This window comes from Meleagris gallopavo, chromosome 3 (assembly GCF_000146605.3).
Source record: "Meleagris gallopavo isolate NT-WF06-2002-E0010 breed Aviagen turkey brand Nicholas breeding stock chromosome 3, Turkey_5.1, whole genome shotgun sequence".
NCBI classification, from domain to species: domain Eukaryota; kingdom Metazoa; phylum Chordata; class Aves; order Galliformes; family Phasianidae; genus Meleagris; species Meleagris gallopavo.
The window spans coordinates 377,914-400,308 of record NC_015013.2 but is presented as its reverse complement, the minus strand read 5'-3'; the positions used below and the strand labels follow the sequence as shown (position 1 = coordinate 400,308).

At 41.2% G+C, this 22,395-nt stretch overlaps 1 protein-coding gene and 1 long non-coding RNA gene across 3 annotated transcripts in view; one reads left to right on the top strand and one right to left on the bottom strand.

Moving 5' to 3' along the window:
- Positions 1-22,395, bottom strand: part of TNS3 (tensin 3) — a 56,103-nt gene that overhangs the window by 22,310 nt on the left and 11,398 nt on the right. The window contains exons 5-11 of one of the 2 annotated variants that reach the window (XM_019613658.2): positions 21,312-21,395; positions 19,944-20,056; positions 19,040-19,100; positions 18,857-18,932; positions 14,378-14,507; positions 13,200-13,265; positions 8,902-9,006 (exon numbers count right to left, since the gene is read on the bottom strand). In XM_019613658.2, coding sequence (XP_019469203.1) covers positions 8,902-9,006; positions 13,200-13,265; positions 14,378-14,507; positions 18,857-18,932; positions 19,040-19,100; positions 19,944-20,056; positions 21,312-21,395 — 635 coding nt within the window. The remainder of the gene's footprint in view (positions 1-8,901; positions 9,007-13,199; positions 13,266-14,377; positions 14,508-18,856; positions 18,933-19,039; positions 19,101-19,943; positions 20,057-21,311; positions 21,396-22,395) is intronic. The other variant, XM_031552703.1, reaches the window with a different exon arrangement.
- On the top strand, positions 3,946-15,630 carry LOC109366533. The gene is made up of 2 exons (XR_002112849.2): positions 3,946-4,027; positions 15,409-15,630. It is a non-coding gene; the product is annotated as an uncharacterized LOC109366533 (long non-coding RNA).

Sequence of the window (22,395 nt, the reverse complement as noted above, 5' to 3'; positions counted from 1 at the left end):
AGCAACCTATCTAGCAGTAGATGTCCATGTTCACTACAAGGGAGCTAGACTAGATGATCTTTAAAGGTCCCTTCCAACTCAAATGATTCTATGATTTTATGATGAAAATTAATATAATTCTGTTTCTTACAAAAACACTTAAAATTAAATATTTATCCTATGCCCCAAGCACAGTAAAGTACGAATAAAATGAGTGGTTCTACTTCCAAAGGATTTTTAATGCTTATTTACAAGAACATTTATATTTCGGAGAAATCTATTAAGAACTTACCTACCCATTAATTGTTTGATAAAAAGAAAAATAGACCATTACAATTTAAGAACAGACATGATTTTGTCAAATGTAACCAAGAGCTTCATCTACATGTGTGGCAATCCCAGAATCAGAAGATCCACAAAGAATCTAACAACAATTTCAACAACGTATTGAAATGGCACTGAAGTCAAAAAGCACGTTTTATCTAAAAGTAAGAGCTAGGAAAACTTTTCTGTAGGCAGAGACATTTTAGAAAAAGCACTATTTAGAAATTACACCCACAGTGTACCACAGTGTTACCCAGTGGTAATTAACTGATCGGTTTGTAACGACAAGAAAAGTGGACCAGTTGGAAAAGCCTTTGGCACATGACACACTTCCAAGTTTCCATCTCTGGAAATATTTATACACTAGAAGTTAAGTGATAAGTTTAATACATTTTTGTTAATAGTTAAAGAACATTTTTTTTATTTTTAATAAATAGATACTATGACTTGTCTGTTGTTGATATTGAAATCAGTGCATGCAAAGGACCAAAAATACTCCTTTAATGAAGAAATTATCAGGATAAGAAAAATAAAACAAGCAATTCTCCATGCAATAGGATTTCTCTACAGATGAATGAAGATGTTTGCTGAAGTTTATGATGTATAATGTGTAAATTCCACAGCGAAATGAGCTGCTGCGCATGAGATCAAACACCTGTGTACAGAAATTTTGAAAGAATATTTATGAAAAACATGCCATACCTAAGGAAAAGACAGTCGATTGAGAGTTTCTCAACCCCTTTCATGCTTGATTTTTCATAAGCTCTCACTGCTGTTAGGAAAATGAAGCAAACTTGGAGTTTCAATGTGAAAGGACAGAAAAACTTTCATATGGAATTATTTAATGCAGTTACCATAATGAAGTGTAAAAATAAAACAAGCACACAAGCCAACATATAAAATTAACTACTAGGTAACATTTTATTCTCTGTTATTCTTGAATTTAAAATCCAGAAAAGAAAACAATACATAACACTGCTTTCATTTGAGTAGATGGGTATCCTAACACAAGGTTAGCGGATTTGCACTGGACCTTGGTAATGTAAATGCAACACCAGTACTTTCAAGAAATCTTCCTGTCTGACTTTTTAGTTGAGCAAAGCTAAGCACGGTGCTGTAAATCCTTCGGACATGCTAGTCAGATATTCACATGAGATGGAAAATTCTACCATGTGAATTTAGTTCCCTATACCGAAGTGTTATATAGAAAATCTTTCACCTTCTCAAGGACCATCAGAGAAGAAAGGGAAGCAATGAAAAACCCTTCCGTATTTGCCTTCATTAGCCCTCCTGGTATCATTACACAGTGCCATCAAAGCAGGATCATCCACAGGAACAAGAGTACAGACAAGATGCCAGCAGACTATTTATTTACCTAAGTGTCACATATATGCTCTGTAAGGTTGAGAGATAATCCTGCCCAGTACTTCCTCCGCCAATACAAAATTCTCAAATTTAGCCTGCATGTTAGCCAGAACGTCGAACAACCACAAACTATTTAGAGGTTTTCTGACTGTAGTGGAAATGCAAGTCATGGCTCAAAACAGTGACTGAGCTCCTGGTGACAAAGCAGGGAAAGCTTAGATGCATGCAATGCACCTGAATGACTGGAAGGGGTGGAGCCAGGATCCACCCCCTCCCAGATCTTATTTAAGGGTTGGCAGTAGAGGCAATGATATTTTGCTGGAGATCCCTGCCTGCCTGAGACCTTCTGAAGGTAAGCAGCCTTTTTCCTTAGTTTCTGTATCTACGGCAGCTGCACTTGGATTTATCCTCACTTGCTGCAGCCTGGGACTCCGTAACCCCACTCACTGCTGTGTTTTCCATCACATTATAGCATTACACTGATTATGAACTGTTTTGATTCCATTCTGAAGAAGAATGGATGAAGAAAGACAGCTGAAATTCAGCTCTGCAGTAGCTGCATCATGTCATTTCAGTTAGAAAAGGAAACATCAACAACAGAAACCATGGTTTTGCTATGGTATGGTTCCTGCTAAAAAACTCATTATAACCTGAAATCTCCCTGAGGGAAAAAGCTGCTTTGTACAAGCAGTCCATGACTGCGAGCTGTTTGGTCTTCCCTACACAGGAGCCAATTACTACGTGTGCTTATTACATGTGCCCAGGCCCAGTAGTACTGAATGCCATGACAGAAAGGATATTATCTGAAACTGGCATCTCTAACATTTTTCACCACCTGAAAACTGGCAGCTAGGTTTTGTGGCATTTAGTGCTTCACCGTTAACCTAAAACTGCCAGCAGGTTAAAAAACCTGAACAGCTGTGGAGACGAGCAGTACCTTATTTGACATCAGCCTAACTATACTAATAAGCAACACAACAAACCTAGGTATACTAGATATTAAGAAGAACTTACGAAAGAAGCAAACAGTTTGAAATATTTTATACACCCTATATTTTTTTAAATGAATTTAGATTATCTAAATTGGAAGCAAGTGTCTATATGTGAAAGGAGAACTGAAAATTCAACTTGAATAACGAGCAAACAATTTAGCAGCATTTGGAGTCCTACATTAACCATTTAAGTGAACAGTGAGCTATATAAAATAAGCATTTAAAGAGCACAAAGAAAATACAATCAGTAAAGCATGACCTAGAAGTCCTACCTTTCATGGATAGTAAAGTAGTTTAGAGTTCAACTCCTATACTGTAGTATAGTAGAGGTTGAACCTTCCTGCAAAAATTCTATTACATTTTGTTGCAGTGTGACTGAGGACAGCAGAGAGGAGTCTGACAAAATGTTGCCTGACATGGAAGCACATATGAAGCAAAAGCGTCTCACCAAATTCTTCCATGCAGAAAAAACAGCATTCACTGATATTTGCTAAATGTTTATGGAGACCAAGCCGTGGACGTGAGCACACTGAGGCAGTGGTGACACCTGGTCACTTCTCCTGGTGCATATTTTTACAAGCATACCATACAAATGGTATGCAGGCTCTGGTTTGTTGCTGGAGAAAGTGCATAGCAATTGCAGTGGCTGTGTTGAAAAATAGCATTTTTTAGCTAAGAATATGCTCTGTCAACATTATTGTGCTCATTGTATCTGTTGTAGTTTCCATGGAAATACATAGGAGGCATTACCTTTGGAGTGACTTACATATATGTGGCCCAAGACAACTTCTCTTCATTCAGTGCAGCCCAGCCAAGCCATAAGGTTAGACACTCACGGTCTACACCAATAGTTCCTTTAGAAGACTGACAAACTAGAAGTGCAACTCCCTGCCTAAAGAAGGGACATAACAAAACCAAGCTCTTGTTCACTTCTCAGATGGTAAACATGAAGTTCTGTATCTTTCAACAGCATGCTGACTACATATTTCTCTGCTTTCAAGGTGAAATCTGTCTATCCAATGAATCTTAGCAGATACAATAGAACTGCAGAATATCCTGAGTTGGAAGAGACCCGTAGTCTCATTGAATCCACTCCTATTTCCTCACAGGACCACACAAAAATCAGACTGTTTCTGAGAGCATTCTCCAAACACTCCTTGAACTCTGACACTTGGTGTCCTGACCACTGTCCTGGGAAGCTTGTTCCTGGGTCCAATCACTCCCCGGTGAAGAACCATTTCCTAGCAACCAAACTGACCTCCCCCATGCAGCTCCATGCCATTCCATTGGATTCTGTCGTTGTCAACAGAGAGCAGAGATCACACTACTCTCTTCTCCCCTCGTGAGGAGCTGTAGGCCACCATAAGGTATACCCTCAGTATCCTCTTCTCTGGGCTGAGCAAACCAAGGGACCCCTGTCCCACATTTAACATCAGTGCTTTACTTGCTGAGGGCTATGTTTATACAAAGGAGGGAAGAAAGGAAGCATATGATACAAAAACATTCTGAGTAGAAACAGACATACCTGCTTCAGTCAATATTCTGTTTGTCTGATATTATGCCCTGTAGAAGACAATCTTATCCAACTACAAAACCTCTGGTGACTTCCTGTGGTGTTTCCACCTGCCTCACATAATGACTGTCCTCACTTTTGATCTTCCCTAGTTTTTGCAGATTGGAATTACTCAGTGAAAAAAAAAAAAGTTAAGCTCACATTATGCTGCTTCCCACTAAAATCCTCACTGCTGTAGTCATTAGATGAGCAAAGTTGTATTTGGAAGATTATAAAAATCAACAAAAGCTGGGTCTACAACAGCTATTACATACTGGTTGACCACAGAGGGTTATGGACAACAGCACTATGCTCAGATGGAGGCTGGTGACAAGTGGTGTTTACCAAGGGTCCATCATGAGGCCAGTGCTCTCTAATGCCCTTATCAATGACGCAGACGGTGGGATTGAGTGCATCCTCAGCAAGTCTGATGATGATTTTCAGCTGAGTGGTGCAGCTGATATGACAGAAGGAAGAAATGTCATTCAAAGACATTTAGACAGGCTTGAGAAGTGGGCCCACGTGAGACTACTGAGGTTCAAAAGGCCAAGCACAAGGCAGTACACCTGGGTTGCAGCAATTCCAGATATGTAAACAGACAGAGAAGAACTCAGTAAAAGCAGCCTTGCAGAAAAGGACTTGGGGGTTTTTAGGAGAAAAACTTGACATGAACCATCAGCATGTGCTTACAGCTCAGAAAGCCAAACATATCCTGGGCATTGTCAAAATAGGCCATAGAGAAAGGGAGATGACTGACCCTCTCTACTGTGCCCTCATGAGATTCCACCTGGAGCACAGCACCCAGGCCTGGGACCCTCACCACAGGAAAGACATAGAGCTGTTGGAGCAGGTCCAGAGAAGGGCCACAAAGATTAACAGTGCCGGAATACCCCTTCTGTGAAGAAAGGCTGAGGGAGCCGAACTTGTTCAGCCTGGAGAAGGCTCTAGGAAGACCTAATTGCACCTTTCCAGTGCCTAAAGGGAACTCATAAACAAGAGGGAGACTTAAGTTTTTACACAACCTGATAGTGATAGGACAAGTGGAAATGGTTTTAAATTAAAATAGAGAAGATACAGAATAAAATGCTAAAAGGAAATTCTTTACTCTGAGGGTTGTGAGGCACTGCAACTGGCTGCCCAGGGAAGCTGTAGACGCCTTATCCCTGCAGACATTCAAGGCCAAGTTGGAAGAGGCCTTGAGCAGCTTGATGGAGTGGATGGCAACCCAGTCCACAGCAGTGGGAGTGGATCTAAATGATCTTTAAGGTCTCTTCCATCCCAAGCTGTTCTATGATTATGTATCTTAACTCCAGGTAGCTTGTATTTCTGAACAAAAGAACTGTAAAAACAAGAATCCATTGGATCCATGGCATCCATTCAATACCTTCTCTCCCATTTTTATTTGCAACAACGTTGGGGTTGCACATACAGATCCAGGTGTGAGATTGTGAATCCCAGCATTGGGCTTATGTGGGAATGCTCTGGTAGATGTAGCGTGGCATCACTGGGAAGTGTCCAGAAGCTGCCCCAAGTCAAATCAGAGCCAGCTCTTGCCAGCTCCTAAAGGGAGCTGCTGTTGGTCAGAGCTGAGCCATGAGTGAGGCTGGTAGTGCCTCTGGGAAAGCAGATTTAAAAAAGGGAAATACAGCTGTGCAACATCAGTCTTTAAATTACCCTTTAAACTAGGTAAGAAGGAGGAAGGGGACAAAATGGGGTTAAGCAGGTAGTTCGAGGCTCAAAACAGAGCTTGATGGGTGATGAGGGTGGAGTTCAAAGGGATGGAGAGTGGCAGGGGGATGCTACTTCCCTGAAGTGCCTGTACACTAATGCGCGCAGTGTGGGAAATAAACAGGAAGAGCTGGAGTTCTGCATGCGGTTGCGAGGTCATGATCTCATTGCGATCACGGAGACGTGGTGGGACAGCTCGCATGACTGGAATGCTGTCATGGAGGGCTATGTGCTTTTTAGGAAAGATCGGCTGGCGGGGCGGGGTGGTGGAGTTGCTCTTCATGTGAGAGAGCAGCTAGAATGTATTGAACTCCACCTGGGGGAGAGTGCAGAACTTGTGGGTGAGAATCAAGGGGCGGGCTGGTATGGCTGACGCTGTTGTGGGTGTGTACTACAGGCCCCTGATCAGGAGGAAGAGGTTGATGAGGCCTTCCATAAGCAACTGGAAGCAGCGTCACGATCCCAGGTGCTGGTGCTTATGGGGGACTTCAATTATCCAGATATTTGCTGGATAAGCAACACGGCCAGGCACGCACGGTCCAGACAGTTCCTGCAATATGTTGAAGACAACTTTCTGATGCAGGTGGAGGAACCAACAAGGGGAGGGGTGTTGCTGGACCTTATTCTCACTAATAAGGAAGGGCTTGTCAAGGAAGTAAAGGTAGGGGGCAGTTTGGGTTGTAGTGACCACGAGATGGTGGAGTTCAAGATCTTGAGTGGAAGAAGCAAAGCAGTAAGTAGGATTGCTACCCTGGACTTTAGGAGAGCCAACTTCGATCTCTTCCGGGACCTACTTGGAGTCCCGTGGGCCGGGGTGTTAGAAGGTGAGGGGGCCTCTGAGAGCTGGTCGGCATTTAAACGGCTCTTCTTCCAAGCTCAGGACCGGTGCATCCCTGTGAGCAAGAAATCAGGAAAAGGCGGCAGGAGACCTGTGTGGGTGAGCAAGGAGCTCGTGCACAAACTCAAAGGGAAGAAGAAGGTCCATGAAATGTGGAAAAAGAGTCTGACCACTTGGGAAGAATGTAGAAATGTTGTCAGGGCCTGCAGGGATGCAAGGAGGAAGGCTAAAGTCCACCTGGAATTGAATCAGGCAAAGGTGATAAAGGATAATAAAAAAGGCCTTTTTAAGGATGCTAACAGTAAAAGGAAGACTAGGGAGAATGTGGCTCCCCTACTAAGTGAGGGGGGGGTTCTGGTAACGGGGGATGCTGAGACGGCGGAGATACTGAATGTCTTCTTTGCTTCTGTCTTCAGTGAAAAAGCTCCCCCTCGGGAATCCCAGACCCTGCAGGTTAGTGAGAGGGCCTGGGGAATGGAAGACTTTCCTTTAGTCAGGGAAGAGGCGGTCCGAGAGCACCTAGGCAACACCAATGTTCATAAATCCACGGGAGCCGAGGGGATGCATCCACGTGTGCTGAGGGAGCTGGCAGAGGTCATTGCTGAACTGCTCTCTGTCATCGTTGAGAGGGCTTAGAGAACGGGGGAGGTGCCTGAAGACTGGAGGATAGCCAGAGTCACTCCGGTCTTCAAAAAGGGCAAGAAGGAGGATCCAGGTGATTACAGGGCAGTCAGCCTCACTTCTGTCCCTGGAAAGGTGAAGGAACAGCTTGTGATGGATGCCATCTCCAGACAACTGGAAGAAAAGGAGGTTATCAGGAGCAGTCAGCATGGGCTCACCAGGGGGAGGTCGTGCTTGACCAACCTGGTAGCCTTCTACGATGTTGGCTCTGGCTGGGTGGATGGGGGGAGAGCAGTGGATATGCAGAGTCCGGCTGGAGACCTGTAACCAGCGGTGTTCCTCAGGGGTCCGGTCTTGTTCAACATCTTCATCAATGACCTTGATGAGGGGATAGTGGCCACCCTCAGCAAGTTTGCTGATGATACGAAGTTGGGAGGATTGGCTGACACGCCTGAAGGCTGTGCTGCCATCCAGCGAGACCTGGACAGGCTGGAGAGCTGGGCAGTAAGAAACCGGATGTTTCAACAAAAGCAAGTGTAGAGTCTTGCATCTGAGGAGGAATAATTGCATGCACTGGTACGGGTTGGAGGATGAGCTGCTGGAGAGGAGCTCTGCAGAGAGGGATCTGGGTGTCCTGGTGGACGACAGGTTGGCCATGAGCCAGCAGTGTGCCCTCGTGGCCAAAAAGGCCAATGGCATCCTGCGGTGCATTAAAAAGAGCGTGGCCAGCAGGTCGAGGGACGTGATCCTCCCTCTCTACTCTGCCCTGGTGAGGCCTCAACTGGAGAACTGTGTCCAGTTCTGGGCTCCCTAGTACAAAAAAGACAGGGATCTCTTGGAAAGAGTCCAGCAGAGGGCCACAAAGATGGTGAAGGGCCTGGAGCATCTCCCCTATGGAGAAAGGCTAAGTGAACTGGGTCTGTTCAGGCTTGAGAAAAGAAGATCGAGAGGGGACCTGACCCAAGTCTATAAATATCTGAGGTGTGGGGGGCAGAGTGGTGAGGCCAGACTTTTTTCAGCAGCGTGTGGAGACAGGACAAGGGGAAACGGCCAGAAACTGCAGCATAGGAAGTACCGCACAGATGTGCGCAAGAACTTCTTTAGGTGAGGTGACAGAGTGCTGGAACAGGCTGCCCAGGGAGGTGGTGGAGTCTCCTTCTCTGGAGATATTCAAGACCCGCCTGGACACCTACTTGTATGACCTGATGTAGGGAACCTGCTTTGGCAGGGGGTTGGACTCGATGATCTCTGCAGGTCCCTTCCAACCTTTGTGATTCTGTGATCAGCTGGGAGACAGAAGTGGGAAAAAGTGGGAGAAACAGTCCTGCAGCCACCGTCTCTTTCCATAAGAGCCACTAGAGTGTAACAGACAGTGGCAGACAGCTACCTCCTCACATCAGCGAAGCACCATTAGGTTCAAGCAAATTAGCTCTCTTTCCTCCCTTTTAAACACTCTTGCACAGTTGCCAAAGGATTTTAGTTGCTGTCACAAAACTACTCACCTTCCCCATCGGAGCTCATATTTTCGTAAGAGTCCCAGCGTATCAGCGGGTCTGAGGTATTGTGATCAACTACCACTCCGTGATCATTCTGGAGGAGTTCACATCCTAAAAAATTAACATCTGTTTGAGACAAAAATCATCTTTAAATTATATATACAACACTGTTAGAACTTTGCTCCCACAACTACAATACCATATACTTAAATCAGGAACAGGGGAAGAAATGTTATATAAACCAACTAAAAAATCTTTACATTTATAGAAGAAGGAACAAGTGCAGAATTTTGTCCCAAACTCGTTTATGATGGAACTCTGACAACTCGTACCAGTTCCTGAATACAACGCAGATGGTCCACCCAGCTCTACACAGATACAACTGAACAAACAGTCTGTAAGAATGAATCATAGAACGGCTTGAGCTAGAAGAGACTTCAAAGTTATCAAGTTCCAACTTCCTTGCCACAGGCAGGGTTGCCAACTACTAGATGAAGCACTAGAACAAGTTGCTCGGGGCCCCAACCAGCCTGTCCTTGAACGCCTCCAGGGACAGGACAGCACAACCTCTCTGGGCAGTCTGTTCCAGCACCTCAACACGCTCTCAGTGAAAAACTTTCCCTTGACGCCTAATCTAAATCTTTTGTACTTCAGTTTAAAACCATCTCCACTTGTTCTATCACTATTTACCCATTTAAAAAGTTGACTTCCTTCCCGTTTATAATCTCCTTTTTAACACTGGATGAAATGAGGTCTTGCAGCCTTCTCCAGATTTATCAAGCCAAGCTCCCTCAGCCTGTCTTCATACATGAGGTGTTCCAGCCTTCTGACTATCTTTCTGGCCCTCCTCTGAACCTGCACCAAAAGTTCCATATTTTTCCTGTGTTGGGAGCCCCAGACCTGGACACGGTACTCCATATGGAGCCTCACAAGGGCAGAGAAAGAGTAAAAATCACTTTCCTTGTCTTTCTGGCTATCTGCCTCAAGTGCAACATCTTGCACTTGGCTTTCTCATCAGGTTTACATGCTCCCTTTCAAGTTTGTCCAGGTCCCTTTGGCTGGCATTCCATCCTTCTGCCATATCAACTGCACCACACAGCTAGGTGTCATCTGCAAATCTGCTAAGGGTGTACTGAATCAAAGATATTTAAGAGTCTGAAGATAGAACCCTGAGGGACACCACTCATGACAGTCACTGACCACAGCCATCTGGCTGCAACCTTCCAACCACTTAATAGCCACCAAATAGCCTACCCTTCAAACCCATGTCTCTCTAATTCAGAGATAAGGATGTGGTGCAGGACAATGTCAAAAACCTTGCAGAAGTCCAAGCTGATGACCTCAGTTACCCTCCCCTTGTCCACCGATGTCATCACTCATCACTCCATCATAGAAGGTCACCAAATTGGTCAGGCATGATTTGCCCTAGGTGAAGACATGTTGGCTTTCTCCAGGGATCACCTGCTTATCCGTCAGGTGCTTTAACATCTCTCCCACGAGCATCTGCTCCATGATCTTCACAGGTACAGATGTCACACACGTAAGGATAACAGGCCTGTAGGTTCCCAGGTCTTCCTTTCTCTCCTTCTTAAAAATGAGAGTGATGTTTTCCTTTTTCCAGTTACTAGCGACTTCACCTGGTAGCCATGACTTTTCAAATACGATGGAGTGCAGCCTGGTAACCACATCATCCGGCTTCCTCAGGATCCTGGAATGCATGTTGCCTGGCCTCATAGACTTGCACACATTCAGTCTCATGAGGCAGCCTTAGACTTGCTCTGCTCTTACAGTTTGCTCCCCCGTTTCCCATTTGGAGGTTCAGGGATGTGAGGTTGAGGGATGTGAGAGAGAGACGCAAATCCTGGCTGCTAATGAAGGCTGAGGCAAAGAACTCACTGAGTACCTCAGCCTTCCCCATGTCTGTTATAGCCAGTTCTTCTTTCTCATTTAACAGAGGGGGTACGTCCTCTATGGCCCATCTCTTCTGACCAATGTACCTAAAGAATTCCTTCTTGTTGTTTTTTGCATCCCTCACCAAGTGCAGTTCCATCTGCACATTGGCTTTCCTGATCCCATCTCTGCATGTCCAGACAGCATCCCAGGTTGAAACCACAATATCTATAAAGAAATGGCAATAAAGGAATGATAAAATAAGATTTCATTATAAACCATCATTCTGATACCAGAAAAGTGTAACATTAAAGGTGCACAGAGAAAGCTCAATACTGCCAGCCTGCTTCTTTGCCAGTTCCTCCAAGGTGTCTCTGTCGCCTCCTCCATTCTCCAGCAACCCTGCAGAGCCTGAGACTATAATTTATTCAGATGTCTAGCTTCACATAAGCATGCTCTTCCAAACATACTTAGAATTTTCATCAGCAATCCTCATTTTTATTCCCTTAGACAAACATAACATTCACCTTTTAAATGTAAGGAATAAAGAATTAAGGTGTGGTCCACGGATTCAAAAGCAAAGCATGAGCATCAAGACCTCGGTATTGGCTTTGACACTGATTGATACAGACAGAGATTAAACCAGCTTTCTGCCCTTGTTTCTCTGTATTGACTGGGGATAAAGGAATCCTTAGATACCAAATCTACAGCTGTGTCTTGAGAAATATGTCCTAAATTGTTCAAAATAAGCAGTAAGACTTTCAAAACAAGGATAGTTAAAATTATAAGGAAAAGAATATTATAGTCCTGAGCTTCTACGTGCAGGCAGAAAGAAAAAAAAAGCCACATTTGTCATACATAGATTTAGAATTACCTAGCAACTGCATCATTTCTAAAGGCTGGTATCACTGATGGTTATTTTCTGTTGGTTTGGAATTGATATAAGAAAAACATGAATAAAATGTTGCAAATTCAAGGGAGGGTTGCCAGGGTAGTCAGGACTGCCCTGTGAGGACAGGTAGAAGAACTAGGGCTTCTTCAGCCTGGAGATGAGGTGATTTTGGGGTGACCTGGCAACAGCACCCAAACGCCACTGAGGAAACAGAGCCAGGTGGATGCAAGGTGGAAAGATAAGAAGGAACAGACATAAATTGAATCCAGAGAAGTTTAGAGTTTCTTTATAATGAAAAAATAATTGCACTCTGAGGGCAGACAGACACTGGAACAGTCTGCACAGAGAGGTTGTGAACTTTCTATCCTTGGAGGCTTTCAAGACTTGGTCAGACAAATCCCATGGCAATCTCTCCAGATTTCACAGATGATCCTGGATTCAATAGGAGATGGACCTGAGATATCTTGCATTTAGACTATAATATTTTCAAATGTGAAATAGACATTTGCAGAAATTGTAAACAAACATTTAAAGGTGAACTCTTCATCCTAGACACTTAACCCCACAGACAGCAATTAAAAACAGATTTCCAATTATTTTACATCAACTTGGAGGCTGCTAAAAAACACTGATCTGATTGCCCTCTAAGGCAAAGTTGAAAAAATCCTGATCCTTTTTCAAACATGTCAACTGGTCATTCTTCAAGCATTTGCCATCCAAAAATGTTCAGCTCAAGCTATGTAAGTTTATTTACAAAGCCATTTTTCTTGAATAGCTTTCCAAACAGCTAAGTGAGATTTCCATGTTCAGCCATGTAGAACACAACTTCTTACTGGCTGCTACCACGAGTTTTTAAGAGATAACAAATAACAAATAACAAAAGAAATAACAACAACAAAAAAAAAAATCTCAGTTTTAAATCAGAATCCATACGTTTTGGGACATCATAAAATGTGTAAGAACAGATCCATTAGAAGAAATAATCTGCAATATTAAGCGTGATCTTAAGTTCCTGTTGCAGGCAGTAATTATCATAGATAATTACTATGATCTTAGACATACGAAAATAGAATATATTCTGGAGACATAAAGAATATCTCCAACACAACTATAACTACCTTTCCTTGCGCTAAATCAAGAGAGTCAAAACTTCACTACTTCAACAAATATAATCAGTTATAACATCCAAAAAGGTTATGGGCAGGACCACTGCTGTCACTTATACTGGGCCAAGCTATATATACCAGTCATAACTTACACAGACACAAGAAATGTTTTCTACTGGTCATTAACAACACTTCTGGTATACTCTTAAAATTATGTCTGTTGACTCCTATGCAGTGTCTCCATTACATTATTCACATTTAAACCAATCAGTATATTATATATTTTAATATTAAAGTTGAATTTCAGACCTTCTACAAGAGAAATAGAACAAGAGAGGAAAAGTTGTTTTGCGGTTTTATAAATGTACTTTTCAATGTGGTTTATTGCCAAGACTTTTTTCCTCCTATGAACTCACCTTGAATTTTCTCTGGAGTTCCTGAAAACACTAATTCCACTTTGCCATTATCAGGGAAACGGTCATCTGAAAATAAAGGTTAATACATCAACACGCTATTCTAAATTTCCAGATCAGAATTCTCTATAGCTACTAACACACATACCCTTGTCACACTTCCCTTCTTACTTGGATTCTAGTTATTTGCTTCTAAAAAAGCCACACATTCTTTTCCCTACCTTCTCTAGGAAAGACTAAGTGTCAGCTGTAGCTTTGTTTACTTCTGAGAATAGTCAAAAACAGAAAAGATGAACAGTTCCCAAACTTCCCCTTAAAAACTAAGCACTGAGTTTTAGGGTTTTTTTAGAAAACTAGAATAGTTCTGTGTATTTTCAAAATCACTATACTTGACCATAAAGCTTTCTTATAAGCACATGTGGCAGGAAAACATATTTGGTTTTAGTTTGTTAGTAACACAGGGTAGCAGAATTGCAATCCTTCATATAAATATAAAACAAAACTGAAGTAATCCTTTGGAAAATGCAAAGAGTAACTTGAAACATTTTCAAATATTTCCAAAAAATTTTGCCTCCATTTTTGGATACTCATTCAGAAGCACAAAATAAGAGCACCATATTCAAAGACACTAGGTCACAAAACCAGCATCAGAGCTTCTCACTGTTATCTTCACAAAAAACACAACTGTTTATTAATTCCTACAATGGTGTCTAAAGGACTCACTGTTTTAAACATGTCTGTTGTTAGTTGATAGGAGAAAGTTTTTCATTATGAAGGTGCTGAGGCACTGGCACAGGCTGCCCAGAGAAGCTGTGGATGCCCCATCCATGGAGGTGTCCCAGGCCAGGATGGATGGGGCCTGGGGCAGCCTGGTCTGGTGGGTAGCAGCCCTGCCTACAGCAAGGGGGTGGGAACTACATGATCTTTATGGTCCTTTTCAACCTAAGAAATTCTATGATTCTATTAAAAACATGAGAGGGTCAGTTAAGGACAATGAAGTAGTAATGAAATTATTTTGACAGCTTAACCCAAACGAGAAACTTCCGTCCCTCTCCCTAAATAAAAGGATAGAAAAAAGAATCCCAAAAACAGACCTTGAAGATTACATTACCATCAAATGCACAGACACACGCATGCACTTCTTCCACATACTTATCCAAGCAATCACAGAAGGCAAGTACCTTTATTGGCACTGTCTAAGTCCTCTTTACCAAACACCAATCCATATCCTTGAATAGCTCCAGTATGAAACTGAAGGCGAAAAATCACATCACGAGTAGCTGATCGGTATTTTTTATGATAACACTTCAGCTAGAAAGAGAAAGAAACACGTTATTATGGAACTTTTAAGAAAAGATAGTTCTGCATATGTAACAAAAAATTACTATTTTATCAGAATCAATCACCAATCAGTAGATTATGATTCAGAAGCACAGCATTCGCCATACTATGCTGGAATGCTGACTCATATCCATACGTCTTCATGGCACCCACCAAATTAGCATAAAACTAAACTACAGCACAACCATTTCAAAATAACTAAAGAATGCACAGATTTTATAGAAGCCTTCTCAGAAGTCATACAAGCTGATTACATCTACTCTAGGACATTTTTTTAAACCTACTCTAGTGATAATAGGATCTTTTTCAATGTTATTGTTGGAAGCTTATAGCAGTCTTCATATCCGGACGAGAAAAAGACAGAACTCTGAAAAATCCATCTAATAGGAATTTGAGTGGCTGAAAGTGAACAAAATAACACTACTCTTTAACACAACCCTCCTTTAGATCAGGCCTATCAATATTTTACTTACCACTTCCTAGTCAACTGCAATACATCATCACAGCATTTTTACAGGAATACAAGAATCAACATTTTGTTTACGTTAGTCACTGGACTGAAAGGGATTTCAGGGTTTTATAATTAAGGATGCTACTGAAAAGTACCGAAAACAAAAAATAATAAAGTAACATAAAAATAATCTTTTTCTAATCCAGAATGAAAAAAAAATGTATTCTGGAAAGAAGATAATGAATAACCAAGGAACTAATAGTTATTCAAACTGAAGGGAACTTGAGTAATGCAAGAAAAAATGTAGGGGTTTGGGATGAAACACAGCTAATAAATTCTTCACACTACAGGATTTTAAATTCTAACGTAAGCTTTTGCTTCCTGCCTTCATGACACTAACTCTGATGCCTTAAATTCCAGCAGTTCATCAGAACTGACATGGTGCATACAAAAACATGGAGCATTTTAGACCATACACCAGGAGTATCTGTCAGCAAAGAAAACAGCAGTCAGAATACATCTGTGAAAATCATACATGGGTTTGGTTATAAGCTGCCTTGAGTGAACTACCAGCCCCCAACTGAGTCTGAAGCATCATGCTTTTCATGAGAAGGAAAATAAAGGTGACAGTTTCCAAAGATCTGTTTGACTCAACAGAACACTCTTTTCATATTATTCATGTTGAGATAGATATTTGTCTCTTCTGCAGCAGCCCTAGGGACTATCCTGCAGAACAGCTTACACTTTACTCCTTCCTGCACCTTTCAGTTAAGGAAGTCATTCACCTAAAAAATAACTTCTCCAAAAGTTCTCATTCTAACCGAACTTCTGAAAGAAACAAGAAGAGCAGTGCATAAAGACCTGATAGGTAGAAACATTTTCAAGTGTGGATGTCATCTTAACAATTTAAGTCTGTTTCAAAACACTTGGTCTATATGGAAATCCACTTAAGGCTATACAGAAAAAGAAGTAAGCTGCCAGTGATTCTAATCTAATCAGGCACCTTTATGGTGATTACAAGAAACAATCAAGGTGCAGCTTTCCGTTTTGAGAAAGCTTTCCAGTATGACTTGCATGTTCTTTATTTCAAAAAGCACCTGAAGTTTGGTTAGGGTGATTTGTTTAGAAATTTGGGTTAAACTAGCGACCGTAAGGAAGACAGAGCTGTTCTGCTGTTGCCTTCAGAGAGCTAAGAGTTGAAGTCTACCTTGGAATTTTGACTCCATTGCCATCTGATGCTCTATTAAAAAATAATACAAGCTAGTGAAATATGCTGGGAAGGAACTATATGCATTATCAGACGTCAGTGCAGCTTTTCAACAGCTGTGGCATTGCTGTATCATCACAGTGTTAATGAACCCTCTAAACCTAAAACAAGTCTTTCAAAGCAATTATTTCAAAGCAATGCTGTTCGATTAGATAAATCTTTTGGAATTGGAGGTAGGGCATCCTATGTTTTTTTTTCCTGAAACCCCTAAAGGTTTCGCTTAATCACTGCCAATAGACATGCAAAATTGAATGGAAGACTTTGTTTGGGAAATAATACCATGCTGAATAAGATGTTGGCTTTTTCAGAAGAATTACATTCAGCATAGCTTGGGATTAATGAAGTTGATCTGTTTCAAAAAGCGTTAGTGAAAAAACTGCTTGCTCATTTTTCCTTTTAAACACTTTACATACACTGTTTGTGTAGACATCTCTGATAAGCACAACAAATCTTGAATTTGGAAATGTCCCAGACCTCCAGAATATAAATTTATAACAAGATATTCAAAAATCTGTTTTGCAAGAAATATAGAAAGATGTTGGGGAAGAGAAGAAAGTAAAGGAAAGAAGGAGGAAGAAAATCAAAAAGATTATTTCAAAATTTAGGGGAAAAAAAGGAAAAGGAAAGGGAATAGGAATCAGGAAACATTCAAGTCTAACATTTCTCAGTTAAAAAAAAGTACACCATATTAAAAGTCATTCTGGAACCTACTAGCAATATATATATCAGGAATACTCATTCTTCACAATATAGTCTCATCCCATCCTTATTCATTCTACTTGATCCCCTGACCTCATAGTTTAACTGAAAGGCACAGCAACTTTATTTCTTTACTTACCTCATGTATAACTGCAAATCACAAGCAAGAAAGCAAGCAAAGAGATATAAAATGACAGTGCTGAAATTCAATGATAGTTATGCTTTGCACACAGGAAACAGCATCTAGTTTTCTGATTGCGGATCTTGCCTGCCAAGATGCAGGACAAGGATAATCTAACATTGAGTTACAAATGTTCCCCAAGACGACTTTCGTACAGATAGCACAACAAACATTACTGTACTTGGTGATGCTACAGAATGGAAATGATGAGAGAAATTCTCGTGGTTCCTTAAAACATACCAGTCTGAGCTTTATAGAAATTTTCAATCACATAAAAATCAAGGGTGGTAACTAAATTCTTAACCTATTTTTTAGTATTTCACCTACTTTGTAGTGTATCAGTCATCGAGATCAGCTGCTCTGAAGCCAGCTTGCCAGTACCAGTGCAACCAATCTCAAGATACAAGGAGGTTTCGGGGTTCCCTTTGCCAGGGAAACGCCAAGAAAGCAGAGCGACCCTATAGCTACGGGCAATTCTCACAAGAGAGGCTGACACACCACAGGCACTGCAAAGACTACACCCACCCCTACAGAAGCCTCAGAGAGGAGAGCACCGTATCGCTGCCCACCAAGCACAGGGCGGGCAAACAATGTGGGTGTCACCCATAGCATGCTGCAGCAGCCGGGGCAGTAGATCATACATCAGGGAGCTGAGGTTCAGCCAGCTGCAGAAGCAGGCAGCACTCATTCCAGCTAACCCCTGAGGCAGAACGGTGAGCGCTCAACGCCAAGCTAAAACTGCAGCTCTAAAAGGGGGGTATGCACCACCTACCCTGGACATTACCAATGCCTCCACCCAGATAGAGCAGTAAGGGAAGAGGAAGCTGTGCAGGCCCTGGTCAGCAGGCAGTGCCTGGACCTTGCTCCTGGAGCAGAGCTGAGTGGCAAACTCACCTAAGTTGCGACCTAAGGACCTCCTGCGACAGTGACTGAGCTGCAGGAGGCAGTCAGAAGGCTGTGTACTAACAAGAAGGCAGAAACAGAGAGAGACAGATGGACTCATGTGCAACCCATACTGAATCCACAATCTGGGGCCAAACACCCCCAAACTCCCGCACCATTATATAGGTTGGTTTGTTTAGCAATAGGAATTAGTTCATTAGTTTAAGAACCAATACATTAGTTTACAAAAGGAAACCACAAGTGATAGTTTTAAAACTTCCCATCTGAACTTCAGTGGATGAATAGTCTTGCTGGAGCACCTCCCCTGTAGGGACAGGATGAGAGAGTTGGGCTCTTCAGCCTGGAGAAGGCTCTGGGAGGTCCTTATAGTGGCCTTTGGGTATCTGAAGGGGGCCTACAGGAAAGCGGGAGAGGGACTTTTCATAAGGGCATGTAGAGACAGCATGAGGGGAAATGGCTGCAAACTGGAAGAGAGTAGATTTAGACTAGATATCAGGTAGAAATTCCTTACTGTGAGAGTGGTGAGACATTGGAACAGGTTGCCCAGAGAGGTTGTGGATTCCCCCACTTTGGAGGCATTCCATGCCATCCTGGATGGGGCTCAGAGCAGCCTGTTCTAATGGGAGGTATCCCTGCTTACAGCAAGGGGGTTGAAACTAAGATGATTAAGGGTTTCTTCCAACCCAACCCATTCTATGATTCTATGACTCTGGTTTTGCAAGATCAATTGGTGTATTTATTTATCACAAAATTCCAAAACAGAAGGGAGACAAAATTCCCAACGGCACTTTCACTTTCATTCAATACGATTAACTTACCATAACATCTCCTTTCAAAAGCTGGGCTGGCTCTATAGCAATGCAGATTCGGTTTTGATTTTCTGACTCTACACTACTTAAAGGAGATAAAAAAAAAGGCAAACAAAAACACAGAATTATGGAATTCTGTAATTGTAAGAATCGAAACATATTCAAAAACAAAGGAAAATGACTGAGACTTACTATATTCCAGATGTATACACGGGTTGGGTAGCTTGGTACAACTTCAGAAAAGGCCGACAAGCTGTGAAGAAGTCAACAAGGCTATTTTTGTAATTGCTTTTTTTTTGTCTGAATCTTAGATCTAGGAAATTTCATGTATATCCAGACTGAGTAAAGTGGCATGCAAAGTGATAAAATGTGAACTGTGAATACATCTTCCAAAGCATAACTGGTTTTTTCTTTACAACGTGTGATATTTTAAGAAAAAGTTGCTTCATCCTGGTCTTGAGACTAACTTTGAATTGGGAAGAAAGCTTTTTTTAAAGGATTTTAGTGAGAAGAAAGAAAATTATAATTACATTTATGTCCTAAAGAAGAAGGAAACTTGACCATAAAACATGATTAGGTTCTCAGCTCTTCTACAGGATCTGGGAGCACAACTGTTCAGAAAACAGGCATCATTTCTTCATTTAATAGAGGACAAAAAATTATCTTCTTATATAGTGTTTCTCTTCTGGTTCATTTAATGGGAATTTTTAGACTGATATCAAGGAGCATCAACTCACCAACTTTTTACACGGCCTGATAGAGATAGTAGGACAAGGGAGAATTTTTTTAAACAAAAAGAGACTTGGATTAGATGTTAGGAGGAAACTTTTTTACTCAGAGGGTGGGAGGCATTGGAACAGGTTGCCCAAAGATGTTGTGGATGCTCCCACCCTGCTCACAGCCAGGTTGGATGGGGCCCTGGGCAACCTGCCCAGAGCAGGGGGGGTTGGAACTAGATGATCTTTAACATCCCTTCCAACCCAAGCCATTCTATGATTTCCTGTTACTCTGAGTTTTATGCATGATTTTTAGAAAGTTTCAGAATGAATAGAAGGCTTTAAACCTACACAGGAATACGAAAAGATACATAATTTACCTCCTCCGGCATCAAAGCTTGGGATGCCATGAAGGATAACATGGTGCAGGAAAAGTGAAGCTGTATTCATTTTCACGGATCCAGATAGAAGGCCACTTAGAAACTGCACATATCTAGAAATGCAAAATTTACCTTAATTAGCTAATAGCAGAAATACAATAGTATCAGGGAAATACATTCTTTACGCTACTATTTCTAGTCCATGGGTACTGAAAAGCATTGTGACATTACTTATAATTCTAAAACAGTAATATTTGCAAAACAGCATGAGAATACATTTTAATTTACAAAATTACTAAATACATAGCTGTTTAACTGCTGATGTTAAGAGTCTTCATTTTAGTTATTTACATCACTACTTTAAATATGAAAGTAACTAGAAGCAATAGTGAAATCAATCATTTTGGTATGCATTTTTATTCACAACTAAAAGTCTGAACTGGCTTTTGCAACAGCATGAAATGGACCCCACTCCATTTACACTGAGGCACACTTCCTCATTAAAGCAGAAGTTTTAATGTCCTCATGAAAAATATTGACAGAAAAATAATGTGGGCAAATAACACCTTTATACTAGGAAGTAATCTCATTCAGTACTAGAGGAAAGTTATCACAGCAATGTGAAAATCATTGTATTGCTGCTTTTATTTGGAAATGTGCATAGTGCAGGACTGCTCATAAACTGCACAGCACTGCACAGTGCAGCATAGCTATTATTTTTCAAATGAAAAAGGGCTCTTTAAAACACCAAGTAAGTTTATGACGCAATGGAAAAGCTTCTCTTACTTAGAGATGAAGAACATGGAGTGTCGTATGTTTGCTGGGCTTTTTTTCTAGTTTAATCACTAGCAAAGCCTTATCCTTTATATGCCTTCTAAAAACGACTGTGTGCGTGCTGACTAAAACCAAACCTAAACAGTAATTATTTAATCAAATCCAGGGGAATTTTTACATCTCTAGAAGATGATCATGCTATATTACAGTTATTTGTCTAGTGGATATCAGTCTCTTTTGGTACTGAAGCCTCAGTTATTGTATGTCAAAAGCAGGCACAGAGCCAACCTCAGAAGCATTCACTTCCCAAACTGCTTCATTTGAATCCTAACACAATCTTATTTGTGCAGATGGACTGAACAGGTAAGACATCCAGATAGACAGAATATATAATGCACGTTTTGACAAAAGCTTAATATCGTGGACATGGAACAGTTGGACAATCTAAGATCCTACAAGCAAGTGGTAATAAAAAATCTGTATTGCACGTTAGTCAGCAAGTACTCCATACGCATCAGTAATACTACATAAAAAGAGATTTTATCTTTATCAATGACATTTCTTATTGGTATGAATTAAAAATAAGCTAAGTACCTTTTCTGGGACGGCTGCATTAAAGCTGAAACTTTGTCATCAAAGAATTTCTTCATAGCAAATCTGTCTAGAGCCTGATCAGCACTGTCAAAACAGAGGCACAGATACCATGTTATTCCATTTTGCTGTTATCTTTGAAATTCAGCAGGTTACTGCTTAAAATACAGCAAAGTATTGGAGGGGAAAAAAGGAAGTGAAGGAAGAAGAAAATAAATAAGTATCTAGCCAAAAACCCTAGCACTTACAGGTCAGACCATATTTTTTGTTTCTTACTGACACCTTCATATTCCAACCCTTAGGGCAGGTTTCTTCCTGAGTCCAAGGATCTTCTCCCTTACTCAACTATTTGTACTGCACATTTCCATCATGACACAATGCAATAAAATTTATCAAAAATAAGAAAAAGGATGCTTGCCATCATTCCTACAATGTTCCGTAGGTGAGTTATGTGAGAAATACGCACTCTCTTTTTTTAAAAAGCAGCAGCAACACTATGGAGATGAAAAGCAATACCTAGCTCTTACTGTAATACAGTACACGAGGTGCAAGATATGCCAGCCTAGAGCATCATTCAAGCAGTCAGACAATTTAACTCAACCTTTGTTGCTTCTGCCCTGAGCCACCAAAGCCACAAATGTTTTAAATAAAAATATGTATCTTTGAAGAATAAATGCTTTCCAACAGATAGCTGCAAACTCTTCAAATGTACACCTAAGAAACAAACACAGTCAGAAGAACACACACTTTTTTCCATTCTCTGCCCAGAATAGAAATGGCTCCAACGGGGGTCTTCAAGATCAATGCAGACGAATGCAAGAGGGTGCAGAAAAAAAAATCAAAACAACACGAGCAGAGGTGCCAAAAATCAGTAAGAATGCTGTTAATCACACCTCTCTTGTAGCATGCTATGCTCATTCTGTTGTACTGAAACCACGTGCCTCATAACACATACAGCTGACAGTGTTAATTAGCATCGGGATGTTTTTTAAAAAAATGTTCCAAAATAATTAGACTCTAGCATCTCAAATTTGAAATTCCATGTCTCATTCAAATGAAATGAGTTACCAAGGGAAAAAAAAAAAAA